The sequence below is a fragment of the Bombus flavifrons genome, chromosome 6 (genome assembly GCF_040668555.2).
Source record: "Bombus flavifrons isolate JBK064 chromosome 6, iyBomFlav1_principal, whole genome shotgun sequence".
In the NCBI taxonomy this organism is placed as follows: Eukaryota; Metazoa; Arthropoda; class Insecta; order Hymenoptera; family Apidae; genus Bombus; species Bombus flavifrons.
Genome location: NC_138447.1, coordinates 13,472,961 through 13,492,653, shown reverse-complemented (window position 1 = coordinate 13,492,653; position 19,693 = coordinate 13,472,961). Strand labels below are relative to the sequence as shown.

The 19,693-nt window shown below is 33.1% G+C and overlaps 1 protein-coding gene across 11 annotated transcripts; it reads right to left on the bottom strand.

Moving 5' to 3' along the window:
* Positions 1-12: 12 nt before the first annotated feature.
* On the bottom strand, positions 13-19,692 carry Pde8 (phosphodiesterase 8). 11 transcript variants are annotated; one of them, XM_069115909.1, is made up of 20 exons: positions 19,442-19,692; positions 18,487-18,660; positions 11,685-11,773; positions 6,319-6,378; positions 5,545-5,735; positions 5,404-5,463; positions 5,233-5,299; positions 4,947-5,114; positions 4,442-4,656; positions 4,193-4,341; positions 3,549-3,679; positions 3,336-3,431; positions 3,039-3,238; positions 2,641-2,919; positions 2,421-2,547; positions 2,187-2,330; positions 1,846-2,007; positions 1,179-1,308; positions 1,036-1,103; positions 13-266 (listed from the first exon to the last, which is right to left on the bottom strand). In XM_069115909.1, the coding sequence occupies exons 2-20, from the start codon at positions 18,581-18,583 to the stop codon at positions 186-188; spliced, it is 2,514 nt and encodes an 837-aa protein (XP_068972010.1). In that variant the 5' UTR covers positions 18,584-18,660; positions 19,442-19,692; the 3' UTR covers positions 13-185. The 11 variants fall into 11 exon arrangements, with proteins under 11 accessions (XP_068972010.1, XP_068972006.1, XP_068971999.1 ...); XM_069115905.1 differs by having other exon boundaries at positions 13-1,103; XM_069115898.1 differs by having other exon boundaries at positions 13-1,103; positions 5,404-5,735.
* Between the last annotated feature and the right edge of the window lies 1 nt (position 19,693).

Sequence of the window (19,693 nt, the reverse complement as noted above, 5' to 3'; positions counted from 1 at the left end):
AATAAGACAGAATGGTTGAATTACATGTATTTTCTAAAAAAAGGCTTACAACTGTACGACGTGCGTCGTATATTTATTTATCTCTATTCCTTAAATATAACGAATATTTTACAAATCGTTTGTACGGGGTTATTGTATTTTGGGACGGACGAAAGAGTATAAGAGGGACGATTGATTTCCATGGGTCACGAAGGTAGCTGGTATATTCGAAGTTCGGGGAGCTCTTGTATCTTTTCGATGTCCGGTAAAGTTGATATGCCTCGATCCTGATCACGAACGAAATAGAAACTCGGTACAATATTTTCTTAACTTTTTCGCTTATTCATGAAAGAAATAGTTCTATTTTTGGAATATAATCGAATTTAGATAGTGTCCTTAAAGAATAGCAGTAGAAGTTGAAAAATAATACAAGACTGTTTGAGAAGCAAGTGTGAAGTTCAAGACACAAGAATAATTATATGACGTTAATATTTTCGAACTTTCTAACAATTGATAAAGAAAATAGTTCGTTTCATTTACCGAGTATAACTGAGTTGAGCAAAGTTTTCCAAGAATAGTGAGAGAAGTCGGAGAACAATACTCATACAAAATAGTTCAAGAAGCAAGAGTAAAATTCAAGGAACAAGAGTGGTGAAATTCAAGCGCAGTACTATTTTCGGTTACAAAATTTGTTAAGTTTTCTGATTAGTGATAATTTTGCTCCGTTTTTTCTAATATAATTGAATTTCGTGAAGTTCTAAAAGAATTGCGAAAGAATTTAAAGAGTAATACAAAACGATTCTAGAAGCAAAATTCAAATTTGAGACACAAGACTAATATTGAAGCACTATGTTATTAGTATTTACAAAATTTTTAAACTTTCAGTAAGTACAAGAGTCAAAAGTAAGACTCAATCACTGTATCTTTCATCTTCTTTGGCCGTCGATAAAAAAAGAATAGTTTCATTCGTTCCTTGAATATGGTTAAATTTAGAGATTGAAGAAAAATGCAATTCAAGAAACAAGAGTAAAATTGAAGAATTAAATAATTCCTTACGTTATATTCTTTCCATTTCTCGTAATTCTGTCTCATATATCCCACCATCTCTGGCATGTCGATAAATGCTGAAAATAAAACAGAGTTACGCGCTGCACAAATACAAAAATACGTCTGAGCAAAGACGTAGATGCATCACTGACCATCCCACGCCTCGACCATGTCGTTGATAATGAAATCGACGAAACCGATTTGCGCTTTTGGTATCGAACACGTTGCTCTATCGAACATTGGCATCAGTACCGGCAGTTGCATCCTTTTTTCTTCGTCAGTCTGCAATAAATTATAAAATCAAATTGAAGAACTCGGACATGCGCCCTTGGAACTATTTTATGGGTAACCTTTTTTGTAATATTTAAAACCAACGACACCTGTAAGCGAGGAAGAATTAAGCAAAAAAAAAAAAAAATAAAAAAGAAAAAAACACGAAACATTGTTTTGAAGTTCAAGAAGTATAATTATATATACATACATACATAATTCTGAAGAGGATATATTATAATTTAGAGAATTTAGTTTAATTTTGTCTTTGAACTTTTACATGTCAATCTTATTCCGATTTCAAAAAATAGAAGGACATATTATTTCATAAAAAGATATTTTCGGAGTAATTTTTGAATAAAATTGAAAGGAAAATCACGTGTATGTATATCGCCTCTTATATTTTTCTTGAATTCAAGACATTTGTTAACAACAGAAACATTTAGTGATTAGGATAAAAATGACAGGAAGAATGTTGCAAGATTAATAAAAATCTCTGAATTCCAACGGTGTAAATAAATCATTTGTGTCTTATCGAAGTAATAGTACCTGATTAAAATACTCTTCTGCGATACGTCTGGCCCATTCGACGCAACACTTCAATGGTCGAGTCGGATTCGACACGTCCGCGCATTTGATCATCATTCTTTTAACCAATACTACATTCTCTGGCTGTAACACAACTGACATATCCACGGTGTCCGTGTAATCCTGCACTCAAATTTTAGGAAGATTAATAGGACTGCTTATAAGAACCCATAGTGTTTAATATCGAGTAGAAATGACTTTGTAATAGATTAATAAAAAATAAACCAACTGGCAATTGACTGAGATTGAAGTTTAATCAAGGAAGGATAAAAGCCAGAAAGAGATATAAATAGGCACATTACGTCTAATTGTGGGCTGTCCATCATCCTTGCACTGCAAATATTCATGAACTTAGCCAGATGTTCGAAATGTTTCGTCATCTCGGTGGCTAGGATCATGTCTATCACTGTTTGACGAAGTTGTTTATAGGTGTCTCTTTCCAAGTTCTACAAAATTATATAGTCGATCGTAACAAAATATCTCGATTTTCAAGACTAAACAAAAATTTATAAACTCGACCGTCTTTTGAAACTCACTTTGAAAATATTCACATTGTCATCCGACAGTGATAATTTAAAGGTTAGTGCTGCATGGTGTGATTCAAGGACGGATAGATCGTTGTAGAGAATCGCTAGTTTGTTGTCAGAGTTGCAAAGAAATTGACTGAAATCGATTAGAGTATTGAACGAATATTCGAGACATAATTTTAAAGAATTACTTAGATTAGTTGATTAGTCGAAGTAGAGCTTAATTTACCTAGATCTACCCGGATGATCGACGTCGTGAGCAGCAGCCGCAACCAGAGTCGCGACCTCGTCCAAAGGTTCCAAGATCTGTTGCAGCCTTTCAGACTGCATGAATCTAGCAGTAGCTTGTAACACATCTGCAGCGTGCGTTGAATTATGATAACTATTTCGACTCTGATAATTCATCTCGATTACGGTTAACCAGTTCTGTACGACCTTTTCTTCACAACCGAGTCTGGCAGGCACGCGGTACAGATTCATGATGGTGGTCCCCAAAAAAAGTAGTGGCCTGCAACCAGATAAATTAATTGATAGAAGTTTAATGCTTAATTAATTCTATATTTAGTAATATTATAAAAAAATGTATAGATATATCAACTAAAACAATTTTTTTTTAGAACCAAGTACCTTTTTTCGGTTAATATTTCTAGTTTGAATATATCGAAATTCCATTCCAAACATCTTTCCAAAATTTCCGCGATCTCCTGAGGCCCTCTGAAACTTTTGATTTGCATACGCGAGGCAGTAGTCGTAGTGAAAGCCTTTGACGTCGAAACTCGCGTCGATTCAACCGATGATCTTCTCGATTCCCACGCTTTCCTCGGTGACTGTGTCGATTAATATTAAAAAGAAAAATCAATCGTTAAGAAATCAGTCGCAAAATAATTGATACGTAAAAAGAATATTTTATAATTTGAATATTACGGCAAGCAAGGCCCCGACGAGATCGGTTGTTACTGGATCGGTATCTTCTCTTAGGGATGGCACATACAGTTCGGTAGTTTTGAGAATATCAATGGCCTAGGTAATTAATTAATATGTATTACGTTAAATATAAATATTTCAGGTTCCATTATATTATTTTATTATAAGTATCTCAAAGTAAAATTTGTAAGGAAGAAGGAAAGAGAAATGTACCTTTTCGATTTGTGCTGCTGTATCAGGGGTCGTAGATTCGGTGATCGCGTTAGAAAGAAGGCTAATCACTTTTGTAATGGGTGCATCTAATTGCAAACTGTGTAATTTGTGTGCACTGGACCGCCTGCGGCCTGCAATTCAATGAAAATCCTTATCGTTTCGTAGAAAATACAAAAATACTAATCAGTCGATCAGTTGCGAACATACGAACAAATTCTACGTGCAGTGTTTTTAATTTTATGATGGTCATGTATCGATATTCCAGAGACTGAAATACAGATAGTTTGATTGTATCTGGAATGTATCTTGAAAACATGTAGTCAGAACTTTTATTCTTCCTTTTTCTCGAATTTCAACCTATTTCCAAGTTGTATATGATTGATTGAAATATTTATCTCTTTTGAAAACAAGATGAAAGAATCGAATTTCAAATTATTTCTATGTCTTGTATAATTGTGATCGAGACTTACTCAGAAGATCTAAAATTAACTGTTTAGTAATTTTAATTAAATGATTCCAACGACGAAATGTCTTTTTTTTTTAAGTCGAGACAAAAGACGAAAGTACTAGATTAGTTCCAAGTTTCGTACGAAACATTAAAAAGCCACGAATTCTAAATAACAAGTTGAAAGTGAGAATATTACCCTCGCTGGACTTCATATCAGACGTCCTTCTCTGAGACACAATCATGTTTCCCCTCGAATATATGGACTGTGACGGAGTCGGGCTGAGCGAGCCAATATTTTCCGACAAGTACGTCGTATCGTATATATAAATATAATGAGTCGGTTTTCTGAAAGAAAATAGAAAACCATTGGTAGAACAGACGAGTAAAAGAAAGATAGAAAATAATGTATTCTACGACAAAATGGATAAGTTCCGAATTGACTTACTTCAAGCTAATACTGAAAGGTATCACCCTGCAACTGATTGTGATCATTTGATTGTTCTTTCGTTTACAATTCATGTTCCCTTCGAATTCCCGGCCTTTGCTTATGTGTTGTTCCATTAGAACAAAATTATCGTAGACCACTATATCCGCGATGCTTTTCCCCAAGATTTCGCTGGTCTTATAGCCTAGTAACTTCTCGCTAATTTTATTAACAAACTGTAATCAAAAAAGTACATGATATATGATCGCTAACGCCGAATATATAATAAACGAGATACAATTAAAAAGTGTTAAAATTAAAAAATTTTTAAACATGCATATATCTTTCAAGATTTTGAACGGTTCATAAAATTATTAAAAAAATTATCGATATCTAAAATTAATATAATAATATGTAGAATAATAAAAAAATTGAGGTACGATCGTCGTGATGAATATTTAAAATGTCAAAGATGTGGGTCTTTCATTAATTATACACGAATGAAACAATTAAGAACTCGTATTACCTGTACAATATGTTTATCGTTCGTCACGTGTACCATATCGCGGCATCTGTCAAGAGCTACATACAGCGCGTTGGCAGCCGCCAGTTGTGTCCTTGGTAATAGCGCACTAGCATAAATTCCTACTAGTTCGTTTATTAAGAGTCTCTCGTGGGAACACTCCATTAGAGCCTGAAACGAGTCCCCGAATACTATGCGTCCATAATCTTATTTAAAACAGTTAAGAAAAAGGAGAAGGACTTCATCAAGGTTAAAATCTGAGTCTTCCAAAATTACTCTAGAAACTCACTCTGCTGAATCCTGTCTCCAGTAAATCCAGCGTCACAATTTTATCTTTCTCGCCGTGCATAAGGAACCTATTATAATCCCAGCACGAAAGGAAAATCAGAATTATCATTTGAAGCAAAAGATCAGAAAATTGTATAATCAGGAAGATTCAAATAAGTATAAATCAGCTTACGATTTCTTTACAAGTGCTATAATAATGGAATTATGGTAAGCGGGACTAGACCTAATCGCCCTGAAATAGATTGTATTTATTAGAATATAAAGTCGTACGTCCGAGGAATTTGGTTGATTTTTGAAAAATAATTCTCCGTACCTACAAATCGTATCGGCCTCTGCAGCGCGTTGCCCCCGATGATCGATGATCACTATCTCGTGACCTCGATTTTGAAAGAATTCGACCGCTTTTTCCGCGTCTTTCGCCACCGACACGCTCCATCCCAATCGCCTCGAAGTGGTGGCGAGAACGTCCATTTGTTGGTCATCTTTGGGGAAGACCAGTAATATCTGGCACGTTCGAAGAATTTATTTCATAGTGAGTTATAATTCCAAAGAATTTGTACGATTTACGAGTGACTTGTAGAAATATTTGAACACTTGTCTATCGTAAAAAACTTTTACGAATATTAATATTAATATTAATATATGCATATATAATATGTGGTACAAAACATTTAGAAATTCTATTATCATTGTAACGAGACTCGGCTGCGATGATTATATTGGTCAAATTTAAAACTAATCTAAGAAAGTAATATGAGTAGCATCACCACTTGTCCCTACTTTTCAGTTTCTCTGATTAATAAATAAGGTATTTTCACGTATTTCGTAGCTTCTAATATATGCATATTTCCAATCTTATTTCAAATTTCAGTGATACAACCATTATTTTTCCACATTACAGCGCTAATGAAGTTTCAAATAGTTTTATACAACACGCGTAACATATTCATAGAAACTTTTTATTAGTGTTGAAATATGTTCGTGAGCATACTGTATATGACTAATACTATTAGTCAGGAAACGTAAACAGCCTTATCTATCGCTGGATACATTTAATTGCAACGATAGGAAAAGAAGCTTGACTTACTTTTATGAGACTAGGAACACTGTTCGTTAACGGATGAGCTTCGATATTTTGCGGTCCTTTCTGAAATAAGACAATAAATGATGAACTTTGTAACATCAACGATTAATTCAGCGATCTTAGAAGTCAGTCTCAGATTAAATTTCTTTTCTTTTTTTTTATTAACACTACAATTGGCCAGGCTCGTTCAATTGTGCACGTACTACTAGCACGGACTCGCTAAAGTAAAGATCCGTTGGGAGATCTCGGATAACCTTAGCTCGTCTTCGTGTACGCGGTGATCCTTTTAATGTTTTGCTTTCTTCATGTTGACGTTCCGAGCTTCGCATTCGTATTCGACTACGTATTGCTTGATTTTAGATGGTGTGGAATCGTAATGTAACCTATACATGTTAGGAATTGCGGCAAAGAAACAAACAAGTCTGAAGTTAACACGTATAAGAGCGAGACGTTGAAGTTGGTCATTCAATTTGAAGAAATAAATTTCTCGATAACTTTTTCTATTAGTTGACAATTTTTATTTCATATTAATTCAAATTATTAGAAAACTATCTAAATTCTGAGACACTGAACATCTTTTTTGTTATTATTTCTTTTATATTTTGTCCTTCCTTCAAATCTCTTTCGACCTAGATTCTTCGACTATAGGACAAAGTACCTCTCCTTGTCGAGCTTTTATTCTGAGCGCGCGAAACGTCCCAAGTACGAGGTACAGTTTGATCAATCGATACTGAAGTGATCTCGAATCTCCTTCAGAATTGTTTGAAAACGTATCTTGAACACGGAGCATGCGCGCGCGATGATGATAAACGAAGAAACATTCTGGAGAGGAAGTCCCGTTTCAGTGTCTAGAAGTTATTATAAATTGAAATTACATAGAAGGATCAGTTACATATATTCAAGCTATACATATTGTATACATTCTGGTAGTTGTAATAAAAATTTTTCCTGATTGATTGGATTATTTTCTATCGCCAAAAAATATGTACGAAATAAAAGCACGAAAGAAAATTCAAAATCGACTGGAATTGAGAATATTTTATAAGATAATATGGATTACAAATTCTAGGATACATGAAGATTGAACAGTGTTTTATGATTACCAATTCTTGGTAATCATTATCGAATACCAAAAGCCATTTTCTGTAAAACAAAGTATTTAGTCAGAAAGTGTATAAACCGTAATAAAAGTTCTTCCTGTTTGATACATCGTTTATTTCTACGAAGAAGCACGCGAAAAGAAGATAACTCTAAATCTTTTTATCATTGAACATTTTTTCAGGAGGATTACGCTATATCAAAAGATAATTCTTCAGAATTAATGAAACGATATTTTATAAATGGATATTTATAAATTTATTAAGATTGACGAAGGGTAAAATATATTTTAGAAATTGATATCCATAAATAGATATTGAAAAGTCAGCAGATAACTGAATAAGTATTATACGAAAGAATCTTCAATTACGTTTCACAGAGGTTTTCTGGTACCTGTGTCGGCGACACAAGCGACGGAGGTATTTCGTTTACGTGTATTATGTCTCTGTTCGTGTCCCATTTCTTTCGAAAGGGATCGCACAGTACGCGGGTGATCCAACTGTACCATGTAGATGTCCCATGGATATTCGCGTCCTCGGTCGAACCGCAGACGTAGATTTGTATCTGCGTCGACCGCCTCTTATTTATTTCTAAATCGATCATTAGTACGAACGTAATAGAAAATCGTTAATTGACACAAACGATGCACCCGATCTATTCCATCAATATACACTTGACAAGTAATAATTACGCATAATTAATCTCCCATACGAATTAGGTCGTGCGAGTCACAATTGTTAGTTCACGAATAGAAAATTGAGTTTAATTAATCGATTGTTCCAGTTGTTTACATTATTCGTTAATTACATATTCACTCTGTATTGGAAAGAAAAATTATTGTTCAACGAGGTTTATAGCTTACAGCGTTGTTGAAATACGTATTCACGGAAAAACATGCATCACGATACTGAATAGAAAATATCGTGGTTGATCGAGATTATCCTTTCCACTCTCTATCAGGAGCAAAAGCTCGACTTTATCTGCGATAAAGAAGCTCTTCCAAGAGTGTCTTTGTACGATTATCGATAGTGGATTGAATAAACAGTTGATAAAAGGAGCTACACAACACAGTTGATCGATTGGAAATAAATGATATCTGCGATTTTTACGAAGCTATTGAAAAACTCATAGACTCAATGACATTGTAATTTTCTTAATATAGCTTGATAAGATTACTCATATATAGTAAAAGCAATTTTTCAACCATTTAAAAAGATGAGATTAAATACGACTAGCTTTCCAACTTATTAAAATATCTATTGATGAATAATTTTAGAAACGAAAACGAACGCAAGAAATAATTCGAGGTACAGGCTGAATGATTTTAATTCAAACAGTTCCTATGGAATGACGTGCTTCCAAAGGGTAAAAAATAATCTCCACTGAAAACCAGATTTCTTTACAGTAGTTTATTATAAACTTTCCAGACGCAAACATCAAAAACATCTCTTCGCTGCGAACGTGCTCACTAAACCATCTGATAATTGAATGTTTCATTAGCGCTTACGCTCACCATTAAATCAAATTAAAACGAAACAAACAGTTCGGACTCGCAGAAAAGAATCTATTTAAAAAAAGAAACCTACCGTCACGAAAATAATCTCATTGTCAGCCAATACTTTATAATAAATTTCGAAGACTTTAAAATCAATACTAAAACACGAACAAAACTACGCCAACTCAGAACAAACAATCTATTTAAAAAAAGATCTATTGTTACAAAAATAATATCAGTTAATAGTTTATATCACATTCAGACGACCTTAAAATCAGTTTATTAGCAATTTATTATGTACTAATTTAATTAGAAATAGGAAAGAAAAGACTAGTTAAATATCGGAATAATTACAAAAAAAAAAATTCCTCGATAAGGTTAATTATCTACGTCTTAAAGCGAGCAAACAAGAGCGAATGAACTTCCTAAAATTTTTCGACAAAAAGTTGTGCAAGATAGCAGTTCCGGTATAACCACTCGTTGAGCTTCTTCAGCTGCGCCATTGGTGTCTATAGACTGTCTATAGACAGTAGCTTATACCCTGTCTATAGTCAGTCTGTCTGACCAAGCAGCGGGAGAAGCTCGAGCCTAGTGGCGTACATCGTGTTTCTACTAAAAGAAAGAAAAAGACGCGGTGTAGGATTGAAATAGGTTGTCGTTGAATAATTCGTTCGGACGAGAATCAGAGCTCGACAGACTGATTAAATATTCAGGATGGTTAGGTCGTATCATGATGATTTTTCGTCGCCGCCCCTTTTCAAACTTCCATGAAAACAGTTGACGTAACATTAATGAGACCGCACGGTACGCTGAGAACTTGCCACATGTTCGAAACGAAACAGTTTTAAATTACTTTTTTCAGAGAGGGTTAATTGCTGATGAGCGAGCAAAAGCTTCGTGATTCGTGAGAAAAGAAAAAACCGATACCGTGCGTTTCCAAATCGATTATTCTACTTTTTTTTCCTGCTCCCCTCTTATCTTGTCACGATAACCATAAACTTTCTTCTATTTTCTATTTCCGGAGATCGAATGAATAAAACTTTGAAGTTTTGGAGGGAATTTTGGAGAAATAATTTTTGTTCCTGATCGTGGAGGATTGTGCGGTTTGATGTCGATGAATGATGAAGGATGTGGAGATCGGATTGAGAAAGTTATGGAGGAAGTTAAGATTTGGAAGGAGGGGATAGTGGAAGGATGATTTGATTGAATAAAAGTCAATAGAAATGACACTGGAATGATTGATGTTTGTTGTAATGGTTATTGAATTGTTTTGGAGTAGTATACAGGCAGCAGGCACAAAGTAGAAAGTTCATAGTACTAAAAAATAATTTTGAGGCCTATATTTATGCATGATCTTGAGATTTCATGTGTTTTCTCTTGAATGTCATATCGGTAGTTCATTATAAAATTTGTTTATGAATTGAAAATTATCAGTTAAAAGAGCAAAGTAGATATTGTAATGTATTAAATGATCATGGATTTAAAATGACATGATACGATGTTTGACAGCTTAGAATGTCTTCCCATGAATGTATCGCTAGTTCTTATAACTTAAAAATTTGAAAAAGCAATAAGAATAGTTAAAAGCAGTAATCTAAAAATTGTCAGTAAAAAAGCAAAATTTAAGTTCACTAAACGAAAAATTTAACGAGTACCAAAGATTTTAAACAGAATAGCATTTTATGATAGTTAATCGATTACTTTGCAATTGTAATATATAAAAAAACAATTTAATGGCCACAAAACACTAATTTAACAATTATCCAAGAAAGTTTTCAATCTAACGTGAGAAAAATATAACCAATTGTAGCCTATTTTTTTCTTTTTTTTATAGAAATCAACAAAATTTTGATTATGTTGTGTTATAATAAATAAAAAATACAGTTTAAAGGGATATATCGTGATCAAAATACGGAGAAGAGAAAAGGTGGGCACAGGTGAAAGGGCACAGTCCAAGAATATCGATCGATAGTGGCATCGTGAGATATATTTAAAGTAGGTTAAAGTACAAAAACAGATAGTCGAAAGAAACGTGGTATAAAATGAAACGACTAAAGCATAAAATGCACATGAACTAAGTAAACGACGTACTAGAAAATAATTAAAAATATGCAATGCAAAACATAATTAATGGCTACAATGAAAGCAACTACACTGGAATTTAACAGGTCATTACCTTAATAAATTGTTGACTAACGATAAATATACTTGTCTCCAGCACAATTGATTCTAACGTTACTAAATTGTGTCTTCGTTACGAAAACATATATGATACGAAAAGGTATGTTTCCATTATTATTGATAATTGATAAAAAAACATTTTCCTACGCATCAAAAAATATTGGAAGCAGAAAAATGGACTGTTTGCCGACATTATATTTTGCAAAAGTAATTATAACAATTATAATAGAGCATCGCGCGAAAGATAGTAATAAGCAGCAATTAGATTCGATTGCCTTTCGTTTATTATGAAAAATTCAAAGTGGAACATTGCTTGTACGCCGTTATCTTAGATTGGAGCCACTACACGTAAATCTAGATTATTAATACGACGAAATGCTTTATACGTCATCTATCGTCAAAGCGTTGCGCCGATCTCACTATTCGATAAGTACATTTAGTTTCTGTATCAATAATATTTTTCCATTTTTTAAACTAACAAGCCAACAAACGTTGGAAAATAGTTTTAAACGTCTTCCATTTGGCAAAAGAATTATCTAATATCGAATGTATGTAGACGTCCGGGATGCAATAACGATAACAGAAATTTACTTACTAACGCTGAGCAATCTGCATTTTCGTCGTCATCAACAGCGATGTCTTCGAACGACGATCTTCTTCTTAAAACATCGTATTCTGTTTTCCCTAAAAACCAAATACATTATTATATATAAGTTAAACTTTAGTTACACGACATGTTATCTCAAAATAAAAGAAAAGTGCATAAAAAAAAATTAAATATCAGATAGTATTTAAACATTAGTATGTTTATATGTGTTGCAGCAACGAGACTTTCTTGAATTGATTCATTAATCGAGTAGTTAGTAGTTGATATCTTGACAATAACAAGAATTGTTTAACAATCAGATTATCAACGAGTTGCCATGACAAAATCTGTGGGTCAATAGATCAATAGTTAAATGACAATAATTAATTGACAATTCAATGGACTGTTTTCAACTATCTTGTTGCTATGACAGATTGCACAATTAATCGATCGTGCTCCTTTTATCTTTAATATGAAATCAATTCATTGGAATGATCTCTCGAATACCATTATACTATAAAATGCGTTTCAAATTTCTTCACAAACTCTTTATGTGTTTCTATGAATATTTTATTATAGAAGATATTACAAAATGAATTGCATTTGATCTTGAATACCAAATCTTTTTTTTTTTTATGAAGTATTTATATCTTTATAGTGCACAGCGCATAATCAATATATTGTATAACTGAATAAAAAATTTGTGTGGCACTTAACTGCTATAAATATTCCGTCAAATTGGATAATTAAAGTTGACAAATTCGTGGGAGCAATTCTATAATATAAAAATGAGCAAATCGAAAGAGGGTGTGTGTGAACGAGGTCGAACATATACCTTATCTTCACCTTTTATGGCAGGATCATTCAGCATTTATCGTTCGATTCGAATGGATCAGAGTTTAAAGATAATTGATCGAAAGTAGGGCGCCTTAATTGGACAACGCGAGCAAGAGTTAGTAGGGACAAAACAAACGCCATCAGTTTAAACTAAAATTGACAAAATATACCATAGAGAACTATGTATATTGTATAGGTATACATATTTTCTTGATTAGTAATGAGAATTTTTATAGCTATTGATTAAATTGATCCCCGATTCATGCCCTTTCTTATGGTGCTCAGACTAAACTAATTCCATTCTTTCAACTTGTAGAATTACATAATATTTAAGTACAAAAATGTCAAATTTGACTATCTATAGAGAAACAAATATTGTGATTTCTTGGCTTGTCCTTTATATTCTATGATAGCGGTACAGCTATTACTGATTGCATTTTTTTAAATTGCAAAGTGTGAATGTGTAGAGTGGCATAATATTTTATCGGACAATAAAGATCTCTTTTTATTAAAAAAATTAAAAAGTATCGATACGAGAAAGAATACCTTGATCAAAGAAATACAGTTTTCTAGCTTATTGACTCGTTCTTAATTTTTACAAAAATGTTAAAACTGCTATTAATCGTAATTTGTTGGAATTGAAAAATATCAATATGCAGAGTCGTACGATATTCATCGAAGCGAGGAGTTTTCTCCCTATCGATGAAACTAAAGAAAGTTGATATAGGAGAGAATATTTCAATCAGAGAAACAGATATCGCGTTACTTCTTGACCTGTGCCTAATAATTGCGTAATTTGTCTGTGCTGGTAAGAAAAATTACACGACTTTTTTCAATATAAAAGCGAAACTACTGATATGATTACGTACCATTGCTAAGTAATATGTCATCCAGAATATTTAATCCTTCGTTTGGAAAGAAAGAATCATTCGAAGGAGATGCCATATATGAATTTATAAATAAATAATCACAGTGTCGTCTGGCTGTTTATTAAAATGTATACAAAAATCTAAGTTGATGCTCGGTACATATTTGAAAAATCGGCAATAATATCAAACTTTATGCAAATTGTGAAATGATCAATTTTTCGATTGAGTAGATCAGTGTAAAAATAAAAATATAAAATTCTATTATATAACGAGTTCAGTTACATCGTATTTTTATAGACATTTAAATCGTCTGTTTTCCAATTCACCACAGTCACCAAGGTAATTAAAGAAGTTTATCGAATCAGCTTCGAAAATAGGAAAAAGCCGAAATTAAAAGATTTGGGAACAAGTGCACTCGGCCAAATTCCTTGCGACCTCCGATATCTTCCAATCCTTTGAATTACACTGTCCATGTCCACCTACTACTAGTCACGATACACTTCGGGAGAAAAGAAGAAATGATTCCTTAAAAGTTTAAAGATGAAAATCACAGTTAAGAAAGTTCAAGAAATCCAGGGGAAGAAATCGGCGCGCGTATAGCGAACGATGCGTTGTAAGCGGCTCAAAGACAACGACTGGTCGACGGAACCAAAATGTGCAGGTTAAAATTCTACGCGTGAGTGAGTGGCCTCAGAAACGAGATAGGGTCGTTGGAGAAACTCGTGGTACAATAGCCGTGTATACTCGTTAAACACGAACACGCTCAAAGGAACACGACCGGCCGAATAAAATTTCGCAATTAGAGACGCTCGTTAATTGTTTTCTTTTTCTTGCAAAAGTGCTTCGAGCAATGACTGTAATTGAATAAACTGCAATATTATCGTTTCTTATAGAGATTTTGTAACTAAAAAACCATCACTTTAACGAGACAATGTTGCCACGGATACATTGATACCAATAATATTTGTATTTGGCTGTTACGTTGAAGATATCTGCTTGGTATTCTTGTGCCTGCTGTTTTAGTTTTGATAAATAACGGCAATTGATTAGAGAGTTTAGAGTATTGTACGATTGAAACGAAATATCAAGGAAATTGATTTCTTTCTGATAAGTGTGAGTAGGACGTGCAGTTTGTGAAATGGCGCTTGTAGAATAATTGAGATCAATGAAAGCTATGTTTGAGCAAATGTTTGTCGTCAAAGGTGCTCGCTAAGTGCATTGCTATTGTGTAGATATAAAGATGATGTTTATTCATTTGAAGTCGGTAAATTGTGAATATTCTAGAAGAGGGTCTGATAGAGTTTGAACGAAGTTACAAAAATTTTACGGATGAATTAGACAATTTTTCCTTCAATATCTTGGATAATGTCTACGAGATTGTTCGATGAAAATTGACGCTTGAAGATGTCAGTATTGGAAACGATGTCAATTAAACAGCTAAAGATGGTAGTACGGATTTCAAGTAAATTTCAATTGAGGGTATTAGTAAAAATGTCAATTAGAAAGTTAAGGAGAAAGTATTTCGAAAATAGTTCAGATTAAATCTAACACGGAAGAAAAACGTTGGACATTTCTCTCTGAATATCTTACGCAATGGTCACAAGATTGGTCACAACGAAGCTTACGTTTAAATGAAAACTGAGGTAAGACGTTTCGATTAAACAAATAATAAGAAGCTATTTTTCAGACATAGTCCAGACTAAATCTAGTACGAAACGAGATATTCCTAGCCACAGATATCTGTCCAATCTAGTAAGTTATCATCTAATTTCTCTCTTACATTAAACGTACACACTGTGGCCAAATATAATCTCAGATGCTTCGATTGAAATACGCTAGACTGTTATAAAAATTCGCATATTTCAAAAGAATACAGGAAAATAGAGCGCCGAGTAAAACAAACGAGAAGTTACAAAAGTGCATCGCTACTTCAGTTTTCAGATTGAAAGAGTAAAATATTTTTTAATTCATATCTTCTCCTGCAAGATTTCTCTGCCACTTTCAAGCAATTTGAATCCAAATGATAACGTTTCGTATTTGAATAAAAATATAGGAGAATCGGATGCTAAGTAAAATACAAGGCAAACTTCAAAAATACACCTCTATTTCGGCTTTCAGGCTAAAGGAGTAAAATATTTCCAAGTTGATACTTTTTTCTGCATGATTCCTCTGCCACTTTGCCCAATGATAATTTCCTATATTTGAATAACATTTACACCAAAAACGTAACTGGATACTGTCTTACTCTAAATTAATATCTTGAAGATTATTAAATTACGATTTCAAATTAAGATTCTCTTACTGATCGATCTTTTAGAAAGACAAAAGTTGCGTTTTTTTTATTACTGAGCTTCAATGGCAAGAGCAGAACAATGAATAACACATAGCTAATTTGCTTGCACGCTCCCGAAGGTCCGAATGGAATTGCCATCCGGCATTATCTGTGTCTGATTTGCATTCGTAACCATCGACCCAAATATATGTGGCTCCTTATCACAGAATCAATATAGCGTTTCGACATTGTACCTTTGTGGCTTGTATAATAGAGCTTCTTGCTTACAAACAACCAAAGTAACGCGTTCTGCATCGGGGATATTCAAATGGATGGATTTTAATGAGGAGGTGGATGACAAGCGAGAAAAGAATATTTAATATGATATCGATATTTTTGATCAATTCGTCGTGAGTATACAAATTGGAAAGGATATATAAATTGCGTGGCATCTAAATATTTAAAGAATTCAGATAAATATATTGCAAGGAATAAAAAATAGCGTAGAAGGAGAAATATATTCGTGGCACGTGTTTTACAGCTTATTTTCAAGACGGAAAATTGTAAGTTCTTAGTAAAAAATGAGAAGCAAAATTTATATTCATTCAATAGGAATAAATTTAAATGGCACTGGGAACTGTATGTAGTATTTATTTGACGATGCTCGAAGAATTTCACCCCCTCCATTCGACTATTAATAACATTAAAAACAACGAGAGACAGTGGATTGTTTCAAAGATTCTAAAATTAGAACTAATCCAAGCAAGAAGTATTAACAAGTGTTAACAAGTACTACAGTACTAAATCTTTATAAGTTATCCTCCGCTATAAGAATTTTCAAATAACATTTGCTCAGAAACCTATCTCTCTATTAGAACACCGAGAAAGATCAGACGAAATCTAAAAGAAAGCTCAATCTATAAGCATCTCTTTCGACAATGTTGTATCAAAGTCCAAATTGATTCATTTTGCAACCCCTTAGAAACACGCGATCTAACCATGATCGAGCTACGATCCAGCCTATCACCATGCAGCATAGAAATTGTGATTTCTAAATAAAAATGATATACGATATTAAAATTACAATTTTTGGATAAGATCGATACACGCTATTACAATTACTATCGCTAAATAAAAATGTAACATTAAAAATTATAATTCCTTATGAAATTGTCGCTAGATTGGAATTACGTTTCTCGACTAAAATTGATACTCGACATTTGAGTTACGATTCTTGAATAAAATTCATCCACAACGTTAGAATTAGAATTTCTGAATGAAATTGATACACGATATTGAACTTACGATTGCCGAATAAAATTCGTTACATGACACTAGAATTACAATACCCGAATAAGATTGACTCACGACTCGTTCCATCAAAATTCACCAGGGATGTAGTTAGCTTTCCGAAACCTCGCGGCTCTAATTAATTCATGTCTCGAACATTGCCTCCAGTCGAGGATACAGTGTATGGCCACATCGTAGAGAGACTAGGTCAAGGAGAATCACTCGTGGTACTCTCTCGTGCCGCTCCTTTGCGAAACGCAATACTCCTCAGCTGATTGCAATATTTATTTTCGTTCGTCGGACTTACGCGAGCCGACATCGAAGAGATTGCTTTCCCGGCGTGTGCCATCCGGAATTATCAGATCTGATCAGTGATTTAACGATCGATAATAAATTCGAGTAACTCGTGTGATGATAGCTTCTCTTCCTTTTCCTTTCTCTTTCAAACGTGTTGTCGAACAGTTGTACGATCAGATAAAAAAACGATATAAAATATAAGATACGAGATAAAATATGAATTATATGAGAAATAAAATAATGGAGGATTTGATTATATGAATGTAACTAGCAGTAGTCGTACGTATCGTGTAATCCGCTTGGGATTATTTCACGATAGATCGTTGTGCGTTAAGTAGTTCAATTTGTCGTAATATTGCGAGCATGATTGGGCTGATATAGCTGACAGAACGTTAAGATTAATTCTAGACTTTGGAATCTTCTCTTCGAATTTAGAATTCTGATTTTGAGAATATGCGTAAGAATGGCTACTTTTAGGTTCACTGAAAAGAGTAATTTGAATTGAAATTCGATTTAAATTCGAAAATACGTAGGAACGGTCTTGTCTCGAATGGATATTTGACTTGATTTTGAGAATATACAATAGTTACTTCTACGCTTTTTAAAAAAAATAGATTATTATTTGGAAAGTAGGAAAAACTGGTATAATTTCTTGATTAACTAAAATGGCAGTGGAAGTACTATATTACTATAAAATTATCGCTAATTTGATTCCTATGTTAGTTAAAATATAGGGAACTTATTAATGAAAGAATAAGACAATAAAATAGTTGAAAAACTAACACATAGACCATAAACATAGAAAAGAGGTAACAGAATTTTTTAATCATTTAAAAAAGCAATGCAGGCATTACTATTGAAATATTTAGTTGTTTGATTGTTAATCAAGAGTAGAAAATGATTATCAATGAATAAATGGAAGGATTATAAGTTAAAAAGATAATTCAAAATAGATAAAAAATTTTATTATTTACAAAGACTGTAGAAACATTAATTCGATTCTGAATAACAATTAAGAAAAGATTATTAGTGAGTAATTGAACAGTTACGACGAAACAGTTGTAAATTAATTTACCTCGAGTATTAATAGTCTATAAAAAATATCAATAAAAGGACACAGAAGAATAAAAAACAAAAGAATAATAAGAAATAAATAACATATCTGATGATTAAAAAGGCTAAATATTCGGAATTTTGCAGCGTGATGCATAATTAAAATTCCATGAAGGGTAAAGAGAGAAATTACCGAGTAAAGATCCTTGGTTGACCATATCCGAGTGCTTTCTCTTTTCCGCCTCCCCTGTATCCTCTATACATTCCAACATACTAGTCTTGCAACCCATCCTCCAAGCAATTTCTCACCTCGTGCACAATTCTTTGTTCCTCTTTGACATATCGTTCACAGTTCATTGACTGGATTCTAGAAAAAAAAAAGAAAAAAAGAAAGATAGTTCCTGTTATAAATCCTGTTATAATAAGTTAGGTTACAGTACTTTTTCCAATATTTTTTTGTCGAAGGAAGGATCTACTAAGATACACGTATATAAAGGGAGTTATCAAATTAAATTACCTAAGAAATAAAATCGCCAAGAATTAATAAAATTATCCAAATCAATTATCCAAATTAAATTCGCCAAGAAATCAAATTTTCGAGAATTACAAAAATTATTCAAGCAAATATCCACAGTAAATTCTCTAAGAACTGGAACTGTCATGATTTATTAAAATTGACAAATCAATTATCCGAATCGAATTCTCTAAGATATGAAACTGGTAAAAAATCATGAAAAATTGGCAAATCAATTATTCGAATTAAGTTATATTTACAGAGATAACGTTCCATTCACATACAAAGATAACAGAAAATTTCTTTGCAAATATTTATGATACATGAATATTTACGATAGGGAAAAGATTCACGACAAGAAACGTGACTCGTGACACGCATAATTAATTCGAAAACGAGAATTCGGCATGTTCGAGAAATGCAAACAGGTTGAACGTTCCTCCTCAATGCCGTGGAACAAGTTCGAGAACGATGTGCATACATATGTACGTATGCTGGTAGTACAGGAAGTATCGAGTGAGAAAGAGACTGGATCAGAATGAGTAGGCAATTCTGAATATTCATGAGGCATTTACAACACTATTCAACATAAAACAGCATGTTTGTAAATTGACCGAAAACAATTGAAACTTACCATGAAAAACGTGTACAAGGTGAATTTGGTTTTCATGATTCTTGAAGAGTGCATGATAATAGAAAGGATGAAGTTCTTGCATGGTTTGAGCACTTGAAAGTGTTTAACACTGATTGACACTAAATTACACGAGACATGTTTCTTACTGCACAAATTATTCCTTTGGTTTAAAATTTTTCATTGAAAACTGCAATTACACGAAGTTCCTTTATGGTGATGAGATCCTTTATAATGACATTAAGAAATTACCAG

Excerpts from the sequence above, each read along its gene's own strand:
- Pde8 (XM_069115897.1), bottom strand. The coding sequence starts at position 8,016 with ATGATCGATTTAGAAATAAATAAGAGGCGGTCGACGCAGATACAAATC. Across the intron at positions 4,342-4,441 it reads CCTTTCAGTATTAGCTTGAA|AAAACCGACTCATTATATTT; the intron begins GTAAGTCAATTC and ends ATTTTCTTTCAG. Across the intron at positions 3,239-3,335 it reads TCGTCGGGGCCTTGCTTGCC|TCACCGAGGAAAGCGTGGGA; the intron begins GTAATATTCAAA and ends TAATCGACACAG.